Genomic DNA, 13,604 nt, shown 5'->3' on the forward strand with positions numbered 1-13,604 from the left:
ATAAAAAAACCGAAGTTTGCCGATTGCTCATAATTTAACAACTGTGTATTGGTGGGGTACGAATGAATATTAACCAAATTATATAATGTATAAATTAATTTAAATATTTAATAAAAATATAAATAATAATAATATAAAAAAAAAAATAAATATTTTAACACAAACATCGTACATAGATGTAAACAAATGTAAATTGTGCATATGAAATATTTTATTTAAAAGTATGTACGTTAATGTTTACTTACATGGCCTGATACGATAATTTTGATTGCCATTGTAAGAAAAAGATGTACTTACAAAAAGCAAATGACGAAAACCATAGAAGCAGACAGCGCAAAGCATTTTAGTTTATTACGTTTCTGTTTAATTGCTCTTTCAATTTCAAATCGTCAAGATCGTGAGTATTTTCTTAGAAATTTAGCGACGGCTTTCAGATTTGTATATGTATATTGCAAGTATGTAAGTAGCACATTATTGATAATATTTATAAATATTTAAGTTCCATATAATGATGCGTTTTTCTTTTCTTTTCCGCTTTATAATCTTTTTTCCATTAACAGCATTAAACAGTCCAAATACATGTATATTATTTTTATATTGCAGATGTTTGCCTTACCAAGATAAATCAACAAGGCTACTGAAACTGAAACTTATGGACTCTTGTAGCTAAAAAATTAACAAAAAGAAATATTTTTTGAACCGGGACAGTCTTATAATCTTTGGCAACACTTCCTCTACTTTAGATAGAATTCACTCAAAAAAAAATTGTCATAATAATTAATTTGAGAAATTATCCATAAACAATCCTTAGTAACTTTTAGAAAAGTATTGTAATATAAATATTCTGGAATCCCATTTTGGAAAACATCCAGAAGCCTTTCCAGGAATGCATCTAAAACAATTTCATGGAATGCTTACAGAAGCTTTTCACGGAGTGCTTACAGATGCGTTGCACGGGAAGTATAAGAAAGGGTCTAACGCCCGGAAAATGAATTAGTAACTTTCCTACTTGTGGAACACATTCCACTCGAAAAAGAAGTATGAAAGAACGTTTTCCGGAATAATTCCACTTTCGGCTGGGCTGGTTATCAGTCACGTCGGAGAGCAGATAACGCACACCACTGAGCGCCCACGTACAGAGGCGTAGTGGGGTGGTGTGGTATAAAATCAGAATAGAGCGGCGGTGGGCTTTCGATGAATAAGCCTTCTTATCTCGAGAGAGCTCTTTACTCGGAATTCTTTTCGGCTCTTTCAGTATTGGGGGAACTGTCATCCGAAACACATGTGCGTCACTGCAACTGCCGTCAAGGCGAGAAAGCCAGTTTAAGATAGAAAGCTCAACACACGCAAACCGGAGTGATAATGGGTTGGTGGAGCAAGAAAAGCGAGACAGATCGCAGCCAGCCCAGCCAGGCACTAGTGGTGCAGGACCCGCGCACACGCGTCAGAACCACGAGTGCAGCCACGGAGACGACCAATACTGCCGTGCAGAGCTCGACTATAACGGACAGCAACAAGCAGACGGTTACCTTTCTCACCACCCGCCAGACGGTGACGCACACGCAGCGGGCGCTGATCACGGAAACGACAACGCGACGCACGCCCAGTCAGGCGGAGTTAGAGGCTCTCTTCGCCCAGATGAGAATGGGCGGCGAGGGACCCCTTGGCTTCACCACCACGACAACCAGCTCCTTGCGCTCCCGACCGCCCAGTTTGAACGGCGTCTCCTTTCGATCCACACAGCCCTTCAAGGCCACGGCAAGCAGTGCCAACAAACGATCAAGCACCTTGGTCAATACCGAGCAGACCACAGTGACCAAAAAAAAAGGACACACGGTCACCCAGCACCTGGAGACTCATCGAGTGGACCTGAAGGAAAGTCGCCCTAAGAGCAACTGGCCGCCATTTTCGTCCGCTGCAAACAGCTCGGCCTCCACTTACGTCTCACCTTATGCTCAGAATCCAAGCCTGGCCATAACTTACACATCTCCATACGCCAAGACCCCAAAAACCACTACCTCCAATCCTAGTTCCAGCTACGTTTCGAGTCTGTCCAGTAATGCCAAACCATCATCATCTGTTTCCTCCATTTCGAGCTTTTTTAAACCCACCCCTAAGCATGTTGAAACACCACACACCTCTACTGCAACTCCAAAACCCTACGTTAGTCTGGGATTATCAGAAGGCACCAAGCCAAAGGTCCCTGCCGTCGCACAATCCGTAGATGCCCAGGGCACGAGTTCAACGAGTTTGGGTACCTCGAAGTCTAGCCTGACCAAGAGCAAATTAAAGCCCGCCCGGGTGTATATCTTCAACCACGAGCGGTTTGATAGCAAGAACAAATTCCGAAAGGGCAGTGTCCAGGATGTGAAGGTCTTGCGCGCCACATTCGAGCAGCTGAAGTGCAAAGTGGAGGTCATTACAGACGCAACCCTGGCCACCATTAAAAAAACAGTGCGAATGTGTAAGTAGACAAGTGTAATTTCTTGAGTTGATCATAGCCCTACATTCCGCAGTGGAAACCAAGGACTTTGAGGACAAGAGCGCTCTCGTCCTCGTGATGCTCAGTCATGGGACGCGCCACGACCGACTTGCAGCAAAGGATGACGACTATTCCCTAGACGATGACGTGGTTTTTCCCATACTGCGCAATCGGACGCTTAAAGACAAGCCCAAGCTACTTTTCGTTCAGGCTTGCAAGGGCGCCAACGAACCAGGGGGCTTTATGACCGATGCCGCCCAACCCAATGGGTCTCCAAATGAGATCCTCAAGTGCTATAGCACGTACGAGGGATATGTATCTTACCGCACGGAGGACGGAACTCCTTTTATTCAGACACTGTGTGAGGCTCTCAATCGATCGGGGAAGACTTCGGACATCGACACCATAATGACGAGTGTGCGACGAGTGGTTAAAATGCAAACCAAGTAAGGACCCATATATTACATATAAATAATTATTAAATTAAATTATTATTAATTATTTTTTTAGAGACGGCCAAATTCCATCTGTTACTAGCACCCTTACCTCTAAGTACGTTTTTGGCGATTACATCTGATCATAGATTTACAATCTAAGACACAAAATAAAAAAATAAATAGCACATATACAAAGATTTTATTATACCCGTTACTCGTAGAGTAAAAGGGTATACTAGATTCGTTGAAAATTTAGTATGTAACAGGCAGAAGGAAGCGTTTGTGACCATATAAAGTATGTATAAATATTCTTCATCAGGATCAATAACGCTCAAAAACCGCCCAAAACTGCCACGCCCGCACTTTTTAACAAGAGAGAATGCTATAGTCGAGTTCCCCGACTATCTGATACCCGTTAATCTGCTAGAGGAAGTGCGAAGGGGAAATTTCAACACTAACAACACTAGTCTTGTAAATGTCGATTTGCAAAAAATCTTGTTACCACGCCACCACTCTAACGTCGAAAACTGTCACGCCCACAATTTTGAATTTATAATTTTCTTTCCCAGTTTCTACCGATATTCCAGAAAACGTTCAAATTTTTGTGTTCGCACTTTCACTTGCTGAGTAACGAGTATCTGATAGTCGTGGAAATGGACTATAACATTATCTCTTGTTCTATACATACTTACATCAGAAAAATGAATTAAGCTAGACCCTTTTTATGTCTTTCCATACATCCGCTGGGAAAACACAAGCGCTAATCCTAAATCAAACAAATTAGCTGTATACTCTTATCGATTTAAACTTCCATTTCTATCCTCGCAGCTATCGGTTTGTTGTTTAACCGTTACCGTTGCCCGGGTCGTACCGTATATGGTCGGAAACGATTTCTTCTTCCTGTTACATACTTTTTTTAACGTAAAAATTTAGGTAATTAAGAAAATAAAGACATTATCTTTCCCAATATCAAACTTATATCCCTTTTTACCAATAAATTTTGTATGACTGTATGCAAACGCCCTTTTTGGATCATGGAACCTTTTAAATAATTAAAAAAAGCGTAATGAATAAATTAATGATTTTAAACATGTATGTACATTCTACATATAACTTATTTTGACCACTCGGCTTCAACGGAATGGTATTTGTAGTTGATTAGCGGAAAAGCAAATTTATCGGTCAATTTAAATATAACGCATTAAGGGGCGGGCAATTCAGTAATCGAATGACTTATTGGTGGTGGAATGCATATGTAAATTAAAGAAACCATTTATTTAATGCAAAATAGCTCTATCACTGCGCGCTTCTCTATAAATCTTTACATGTTCTTTTAATTACAACGAGGAAGATTCCAATTCTGATTACTCACAGATTTATTTGTATACCTGTTTCTCGTAGAGTAAATGGATATAAAGGCTGTAAAGTATATAGATTCTTTATCAGGAGTCTTTTTTATTTTATCTTGCCTTTTTCTATCTACAAAAGATTAGTTAATTAACATATATCTGATAGTTGAGGAACTCGAATATAGACATTATTTTTAAAAATTAAAAAAAATAAGATGCCTTAACTTATTTTTACCACTGTTGAGGTAGCAACAAAATTAGACAATGCAAGGTAAATTATTTTTAATTAAATATTTAAAATATTTCTGTCAGCTTCACTGTTTGGAAGTCGAATGAAATATCATACTGCATTACTCAAAAAGGGTATACTAGATGCGTTGAAAAGTATGTAACAGGCAGAAGGAAGCGTTTCCGACCATATAAAGTATATATATTCTTGATCACGATGAATAGCCGAGTCTGTCCTTCTGTCCGTATAAACGTCGAGATCTCAGGAACTAGAAAGTTGAGATTAAGCATACAGACTGCAGAGACATAAGCGCAAGTTTTTAAACCACGTTACCACGCCCACTCTACCGCCCACAAACCGTCACGCCCAAACTTTTAAAAAATGTTTTGATATTTTTTCAATTTTGTATTAGTCTTTTTAATTTCTATCGATTTGCAAAAACTACCACTCTAACGCCTACAAACCGCCAAAATAGCGTTTGAAACTTTGCGTCGTATTGTATTGTATTGTATTTTGGGAATGCTTGTAGAAAGCTTGTATATTAATGCTGATGAAATAAGTTTATTTAACATTTAAAACAAAATAAAAGGTGGGTGGTACCTATAAAAGAAAATAAAGTTCATAACCCAAATCTAAGAACTTTTTATATCTACTGTTTCCATTTCCGGTTAGGAGGCTCATAATAGTTGGTCTTAAAATTTTTAGCTATAATTACATATAGCGACACTATGTGCTATAATCTTATTTAGAATATAAATGTTTGATTATATTTAACATTTTTATCCAGACTGGAAATCGTTAATGATTTTTTTTATAATTACATTTTGATTTGGAAAATATATTCTTTAATATAGTTCCACTTGCAGTTCGAAGGGATAGTCCCTTGAACTAAGACTCTGCCTGAAGAGTTGTGTGTGTTGCCATGCCACATCGCCCTTACCACCGGTAAGCTTCGCCACTATCCGGAAGCCAGTGGAATTTTCAACCGCAGCGCTTCCGTCGGTGGCATCGACAGTCACGCTGATTTTTCCGTCGCCAAAAGTTTTTGTCTCGAAAAGTAAGTTATACGACTTAACCTTTAAATTGGTCTTGCTGAAATCAAACTTCCAGACAATTTCCCCACATTCGGTATCCTCCAGCCTAGCCAAATATGTCATTTTCCAATCGCGCTCCACTTTCCGAAATATGTTCTTCGAAGAAAATTGCGCTCTTTGCCAAGACTTATAGGTATCCAAAATAGTGATGAGACCTTCGTCTGTGGACATAAAAATTTATAACATTCTTAGCACTATGAATAAATTCATGACTTACCTTTGACATATCGTTCGTATGTATCGGTGGCACAGCTGTACCGCAAATTAAGTTGCCTTTTTTCAAGCTCGGCTGCATTCAGATTGAAAACGAATATCTGTAAATTCATAAAAGGTCACAAAAAGCCGGCAGCGCATCCCAGGTCACTCACATTGGTGAAAGTGTGCTCTCCACGTGACTGTCGCCAAGAAAGACTTCCCGAACTCCGACCCTTCAGCTCGTTTTCTGTTGGCTTACTGAACAGAAGACGGAATAAACATTGATTACGAATTGGTTTCTGTAAATGCTTACCGCTCTAACGTTAAGCCAATGACCTCGTACATATTCCGTTGGCTGAGGAAAAACTTTCGATCGGCGGTGCAATTTCGTCGCCGCTTGGATCGAATCGCCTCCAGTGTAAGCACCATTTCATTTTCCCCGCACAGCTTTCGTAAGTGCAGAATCTTTTGGTGGTCATTCGTGTAGCGCCAAGTCACATCTTGGATGTCGTCCCTTGAGTAGGCAAGAATGTAGTCGATGTGACGTTTCCAGCCATGCTGATACATCAACGGAGAATCTACCACGTTCTCGGAGGGGTCAACATGCAGCCAGCGCATCTGGGCTTCGGAATACACCTCGGTCCAGACGTGATCAAAATGGGAGTGCACAATGCGGGCGTCGTAGTCGAGGGCGCGACAAAGGAATGTGAAGCAATTGGCATATTCTCCGCAACGGCCTTTCCGGGAAACGAGGAGCTGGGAGATGTCGTTATAGCGGTAGAACTTGCTCTCCTGGCCGCAGCAGACGGTGACCTCCACCCTTATATCACCTTCCCGTTGGGTACGGCGCAGCTTGCTCTCTTCATTTCCACACACGCGGCAAGGTATATTGTTTACCCACTGGAAGAACTGCGTGTTGAACCAGTTTACCAGCTCTACGAGCAGCAAGTCGCGAACACATGGCTCCTTCTCCTGGCGCTGACCCGACGCAATTTGATCTTGGATGTCTATCAGTTTCTCTCTTGCCGTTTCGGTAAGCTCTTCTACCGGAATCAGAGTGCGGCCAGTAGCCAGCAACAGCTCGTCCTCGTACTGCATGACTGCATCGGAATATAGTTCTAGCGACTGCAGAAAGTTGTTATTGGTGCGCTAAAAATAATTCTCTACATAAAAATACAGCAGAAGTCTATCTTGGCTTGCTTACCAACACACGGGGGAAAGCGATTCTATGGCGATACTCCACCGAAGGCTTGATGAACAAAGGCGAGGGCGTGGTGGTGCTTTGTTGAGACGGACCTATTAAAATCCCAGACTTGATGATTATGATGCCAGTCTCGTTCCCCAAAGACAATCTTACTTTTCGACACTGTGCCGTCAAGCCAGGCAGTGCGTCTTTCGCTCAGCGCATCTCGGTACTTCTGCACCTGCTGCAAGGACACCTCAGTGGGCAAGGTAAATGCTTTGGATCCGGTAACGCGTACAAAGCCAATGGCTTCTAGTAGCCTCTCGCAGCCTGGCAAGGAGAGAAGCTTTTCCTTGATAGCTTTGTTTTCCAGCCGTATGGTGCGGAACATCGAATTCTCAGGCTGCGCCAAGATGTTCTCCAGCAGCACTAACAGAATGCGCACCGCCTCCAGGTAGGCTTTCTTTGACAATTGCTCCTGCTGCTGCTGACCAGAGGAACGGGTCTTCGGTTCGATCTGGTGCACGCACTCTAAGTTGATGTCCACCATGTTGATGACTAGCTACCACACTATCAGACTGGATTCGGCGGTTAGTAGGTGGTCGTGGGATGACATTCAGGCAGACACAAAGAGTTATGGTGTTGGAAAACGCGATTTATTTAGCGGAGTGCCAGCGATAGCAAAATCGGTTATTTAAGGTTTTTTCTCGAAAACAAAGCAACCGGATTCCACTAGCACAGATTTTCATGTTTCATGTTGCAAAGAATTGATTGTCTGTATTGGTTCCTGTATTATTTTATTTAAGTACCATGCAATAGTAATATTCCATAAATAGTATATTCATACATTGTAAAGGAATATATAACTAATCCCCTCTTCTTTCCTAACAGCTAGGGTTGTTGATAATATATCTAAATATCAATATATCGATATTTTTCTGAAAATGATATATTTATATCGTGATATTTTTTGTTTGAACAAATATCGATATTGCGATATATTTTTTTGATATTTTCCCTTCGTTCACTCTGATTTCCAAAGCGATACCAAGTAAAAGTGCACGTGTTAAAGTGAACATAAAATACAATTACACTTATAAAAAAAACGGGATTGCAAAGTGCAAACTCTGCGATCGCATTATTAATACAACTGGAAACTCTTCAAAGTTGTCTTTGCTCCTTAAGAAGCCGAATGACAGACACACATATAACACAACGAGTCTTTCTAAAATCACTTAATTCCAAGTACTGGTAGCATTATAATATGAAATTTATATAAACACAACGTATTTTTATCTGCATTATAAATAGAATATCCATGCATTTAGAACAAGAACATTTAAAAACAAGAGAGAACGCTACAGTGGGCGTTAAGGTGGTAACAAGTATGTCACTGGAATCTGTATGCTTAATCTCAACTTTCTAGCTTTTGTAGTTCCTGAGATCTCGACGTTCATACGGACGGACAGACGGACATGGCCATATCGACTCGGCTTTTGATCCTGATTAAGAATATATATACTTTATATGGTCGGAAGCACTTTCTTCTGCCTGTTACATAACTTTCAACGAATCTAGTATACCCTTTTACTCTACGAGTAACGGGTATAAAAATAAAGTTAATAACACACTTTAATTTTATTTATTGTAGGGAAAAAAATTTTATTACAAAAAAAAAATATCAAAAATATGTCGATATTTTTTTGTGATATTTTAAATATTATCATCATTTTGTTTTGATAAAGAAAATATCATCGATACGATATTTTTTTACTATCACGACATCCCTACTAACAGCATATTTTTGATTACAATTTAAAAACAAAACTAAATTTAGTGTCTACGAAAAATAGAGATTTGAGATATTTTTAAAAACGCTTAAAAAAATAAGTTAAAAATCTCAACCACTAACAACTGCTTCAATAAGCAACTAAAGAATAAGCTTCGAAATATAAAATGAAATCGTTTCAAATCCTATATATTTGTTAATTAATTTTATGAGCTTTATACGAAATCTATTTTGGGGTAACATTGGGAAATACAGACAATATTAAACTAATAATTTTTTTTTGTTGAGTCAAAATAGCGCCGACGAGTTAATGGCGATTAATGAACCTGAAACTCGGAACATTTTTCATTTATTTGTTATTTGGGCGCGTAGCTTAAAAATTTTGAAATGCAAAAATGTTAAGACAAGAAACATCCATGTAAATTATGTAATAAATTAATTGGAAAAGTAATGTAAGTAAAATAATAAAAGTGTCATTCCCACTCTGTGGAGGATACCACCACCGCACAAAGGCGCAAAAGATACAGATACAATACAAAAATCAAAATTACAAAAACATACAGAAATTGTATGGCGGGCATACATTTTTTCCTGTATTGGCGGTTTGTTTTTCAATCCCTGACTTTGTAATGATTTTAAATGAATGTATAATGATTAACTATTCTTCATATATATTAAATGAAGTAAAAACATGAGAGAACGCTATAGTCGAGTTCCCCGACTATCTGATACCCGTTACTCAGCTGTCAACACTGACAGTTGTTGGCGGTTTGTGAGCGTTAGAGTGGGCGTGGCAAACATTTTTTTTCTTTAAAATTTATTAATTTTTGTTTTTAAAACATTAAATATGATTTTACGACAAATTGCACGCCTTACGTTTTAAATTAAGTTTACCTTGTCGTATATTACAAAGCATTAAACCAGAATGCCGTGTTCCTATTATTAGTCCAATAATAGGAACGTTCCAATTGATTTGAAAATACCGCCAACTCTTGTTTTTGCGCCACAGGGAAATCCATGTCATGAACCGCCGTATAACAATTAACGTCGAGATCTCAAAACTACAAAAGCTAAAAAGTTGAGATGAAGCATACGGACTCCAGAGACAGACGCAGCGCAAGTTTTTTGACGCCCACTCTAACGCCCACAAACCGCCCAAAACGGCCACGCTTACCTTTTTGAAAAATGTTTTGATATTTTTTCATTTTTTGTTAGTATTGTACATTTCTATCGATTTGCAAATAAACTTTTTGCCACGCCCACTCTAACGCCCACCAACCGCCAAAAATTGTTAGTGTTGAAGAGTCTCCTTCGCCCTTCCACTAGCTGAGTAACGGGTATCAGATAGTCGGGGATCTCGACTATATCGTTCTCTCTTGTTTTATTTGTAAAAATCCTTCTTTATTCATATCCTGTTAATTTAAAATCATATTGCTGCTCATCCAGTAAACGCTCCGCACCACCCGCCCGTTCACAGCTTTGAGGCCACCGGTCATACAGGTGAAAGTAGTTGACTGTCTAAAATGGATTTAATATTTTAAGATATATTAAGGTACCCAACACATATCATATTGTCCGATGAAACTTTATTCGGAAATATATACTAAATTATAACATTTTTTTAGCGTCGAATGTTATTGTTCTACAGCGGTTTTTGACACGGATTTTCCTGTGGTGAAAGTATTAGAGTTGGCGACATTTTTAAATACCTTCGATCTGCTCCTACTGGTATGCGAAATTCGGAAAACTATACATACGTTTTTGTACATTTTACAAAAACATTTTTCTAGGGTTCCTGCTTGGTTAGGCCCTCAAAAGCTGTTCCACACGGAAACGTTTTAATTGGGAAACGTTTTAATTTTTCATAGGCTTGGCCACTGTTACGCATTTTTTAAAAATCTGTAAATTATTTATTTATGAAATTTTCCTGAAATGAATGGCTTTCAAGCATGTCTAGCGTGCAATTTGGAACACCTTCTGCAAGTGGTGCTATTCCCTCAAGATGTATATACTTTTAATACAATACTATACTACGATAAACTTAATTGTATTTAGATTGTTATATCTTTAATTTCCTAACATATTTTTATTTTTAATTTAGAATACGAATGAATAAATATATAAAAATGGAAGTGTGTTCCATATCCATCGTTTCTAACTATGTTTGTAGCGCTGTTTTGTTGCTTTTTTATTAGTGAATACTTAAAGCAAGGCGAAATAGTTCATAATTTTACTGTAGTTTACGGCCACACTACTTTTCAACCACTTATTATACTTTGAAAAAGTAGGCGTCGGTCAATTCAATCTTAAAGCGTCTGTCATCGTGCTAAGTGTGCGCAGCTGATACCTAGAAAATACTCCTACATATTTCCATAAGAGGTAAAAGCTCTTGCCGAACTCTTTGGTCGTCTGTGCGGTCACTAGTCCTTTGCTGGAAGGAGGCAATCCCAACTGTGTCCTGGATTCTAGTGTACACATCGAAATTTCTTTTCTTTGCAGATCCAAATAAAATTTCTGCAAAATGTGTGACGAAGATGTTGCAGCTTTAGTAGTCGACAACGGATCCGGCATGTGCAAAGCCGGCTTTGCCGGCGATGACGCACCGCGTGCCGTTTTTCCTTCCATTGTGGGCCGTCCACGTCACCAAGGCGTAATGGTAGGAATGGGCCAGAAGGACTCTTATGTCGGCGATGAGGCACAGAGCAAACGAGGTATCCTTACTCTGAAGTACCCCATCGAGCACGGTATCGTGACCAACTGGGACGACATGGAGAAGATCTGGCATCACACCTTCTACAACGAGCTCCGCGTCGCCCCAGAGGAGCACCCCGTCTTACTTACCGAAGCTCCTTTGAACCCCAAGGCCAACAGAGAGAAAATGACCCAGATTATGTTTGAAACCTTTAACACCCCGGCCATGTATGTTGCCATCCAGGCGGTGCTTTCTTTATACGCCTCCGGCCGCACCACTGGTATCGTGCTGGACTCAGGCGATGGTGTCTCCCACACTGTGCCCATTTATGAGGGATACGCCCTGCCGCACGCCATCCTCCGTTTGGATCTAGCCGGTCGCGATTTAACCGACTACCTGATGAAGATTCTCACTGAGCGCGGGTACAGCTTCACTACCACCGCCGAGCGTGAAATTGTGCGCGACATCAAGGAGAAGCTATGCTACGTGGCCTTAGATTTCGAGCAGGAAATGGCCACAGCCGCTTCCAGCTCGTCCCTGGAGAAGTCGTACGAGTTGCCCGACGGACAGGTCATCACCATTGGAAATGAGCGATTCCGCTGCCCCGAGTCGCTATTCCAGCCCTCGTTCCTCGGCATGGAGGCCTGTGGCATTCACGAGACCACCTACAACTCCATCATGAAGTGTGACGTTGACATCCGCAAGGATCTGTACGCCAACACTGTGCTGTCCGGCGGCACCACCATGTACCCGGGAATTGCTGACCGCATGCAAAAGGAAATCACTGCATTGGCTCCGTCCACCATGAAGATTAAGATTGTCGCCCCGCCAGAACGCAAGTACTCTGTTTGGATCGGCGGCTCCATCCTCGCTTCGCTTTCCACTTTCCAGCAGATGTGGATCTCGAAGCAGGAGTACGACGAGTCTGGCCCTTCCATTGTTCACCGGAAGTGCTTCTAAGCAGGAGTCGGGCTGGGCGTGGTCGTTCCTCATCGAACACACCCATTGCAGACAACAAGTCAGAAGTATTGGGCATGAGTACATTAATACCGGGAGCAGGCGCACAACACTTCCGCTCCTTTCGGAAGAATGCATTCCATTTACTTTTATACACAATTGCACACGACGCATAAGCAAACCATATTGTGTTCTATTCAAAATCCAAGTTCATATGCACATGAGCATTTATAAAACCGATTCATGTTTGGCATTTCCATTAATTCCATGCATTCCTACATATGTATTAAAAGCAAACTTACCATACCACTAAAATACTTGTAACCGCTTCTTAATAATAAAGCGAAGAAAAGAACTGAAAATTCCTTTTATCTTAATCAATTCCTTTTTTCAAAGAAGCTAGCATGAGAAACGAGCGATCCGAGGCCGTAATATGCCTATGTGCTCATTCCAGTGGCATGCAATGGCAGGGGCGTCAGATAAAGCGGTAACCAATAAGGCATGCATTGTTTATGTGTCAGATGAGAGCAAGCATCAGTTTGCAGGAAGTGCCTTGATAACAAGCCAATTGCCTGGCATGCGATTTCCGTTGAATCGGATATACATATGAGCATAGGGTGTGATTCAGTTTGGACTCGCTCCGCTTATCACCCGACCCCACCTAGGCTTAGCGGTATTTTTACGTTGATTGATTGCGAGTGAAGCAAGTGAGACCCCAAAAACAGCTCCATTACCTTATAAGGAAATAGTAAATGAATACCGCACTGGCCCCTGCAAATCGAGACAAAAACAAAGCCACATTGTTGACTCACTCACGAATGTTCGTAGTAGTTGTCGTTGTCATCAATTGGCATTGCTTGCCCGGTTTTGTTGATAGGTGGGGTCCGGGTCCGGCGACCCATACGATCATCATCGGGTTAAAACGCAGAGAAATACATTTTTGGAATCCCTGAAAAATCTGTTTGTGATCTGGACAAACACGTTGACCAAATTTAATTAACAGTAGCCAGAAAGTAGATGGAGTGAGTAGAGCGCCTGCGTTGACTGTTGATGTTCATATATGGAGATCATCATAGACCGTCACTACTACAAATGCCTTACTTTATTACAGTAAACATGATATTCTAAACATTTATAGGCCTAGCATTCTTTTGTGGGTTCTACTTTGGAAGCTGGCTTTAAATAATAGAATTATAG

General features: G+C 40.4%; 3 protein-coding genes across 4 annotated transcripts; 2 read left to right on the forward strand and 1 right to left on the reverse strand.

Annotated features, from left to right (window-relative positions):
- The first annotated feature begins 1,241 nt into the window (after positions 1–1,241).
- LOC122617037 (putative protein TPRXL) lies at positions 1,242–3,106 on the forward strand. Of its 2 annotated transcripts, XM_043792694.1 has the most exons (3): positions 1,243–2,464; positions 2,517–2,928; positions 2,993–3,106. In XM_043792694.1, the coding sequence occupies exons 1-3, from the start codon at positions 1,363–1,365 to the stop codon at positions 3,057–3,059; spliced, it is 1,581 nt and encodes a 526-aa protein (XP_043648629.1). In that variant the 5' UTR covers positions 1,243–1,362; the 3' UTR covers positions 3,060–3,106. The 2 variants fall into 2 exon arrangements, with proteins under 2 accessions (XP_043648638.1, XP_043648629.1); XM_043792703.1 differs by lacking the exon at positions 2,993–3,106 and having other exon boundaries at positions 1,242–2,464; positions 2,528–2,669.
- Positions 3,107–4,964: 1,858 nt separating this feature from the next.
- LOC122616091 (peptide-N(4)-(N-acetyl-beta-glucosaminyl)asparagine amidase) lies at positions 4,965–7,534 on the reverse strand. Its single transcript, XM_043791381.1, has 6 exons — positions 7,144–7,534; positions 6,991–7,082; positions 6,100–6,935; positions 5,960–6,044; positions 5,809–5,905; positions 4,965–5,752 (listed from the first exon to the last, which is right to left on the reverse strand). Exons 1-6 carry the CDS (start codon positions 7,517–7,519, stop codon positions 5,343–5,345), a joined length of 1,896 nt encoding a protein of 631 aa, XP_043647316.1. The 5' UTR covers positions 7,520–7,534; the 3' UTR covers positions 4,965–5,342.
- A 3,442-nt stretch (positions 7,535–10,976) lies between these two features.
- LOC122611650 (actin-42A) lies at positions 10,977–12,769 on the forward strand. Its single transcript, XM_043784889.1, has 2 exons — positions 10,977–11,137; positions 11,258–12,769. The coding sequence occupies exon 2, from the start codon at positions 11,280–11,282 to the stop codon at positions 12,408–12,410; it is 1,131 nt and encodes a 376-aa protein (XP_043640824.1). The 5' UTR covers positions 10,977–11,137; positions 11,258–11,279; the 3' UTR covers positions 12,411–12,769.
- Positions 12,770–13,604: the final 835 nt, after the last annotated feature.

The sequence above is a fragment of the Drosophila teissieri genome, chromosome 2L (genome assembly GCF_016746235.2).
Source record: "Drosophila teissieri strain GT53w chromosome 2L, Prin_Dtei_1.1, whole genome shotgun sequence".
NCBI classification, from domain to species: domain Eukaryota; kingdom Metazoa; phylum Arthropoda; class Insecta; order Diptera; family Drosophilidae; genus Drosophila; species Drosophila teissieri.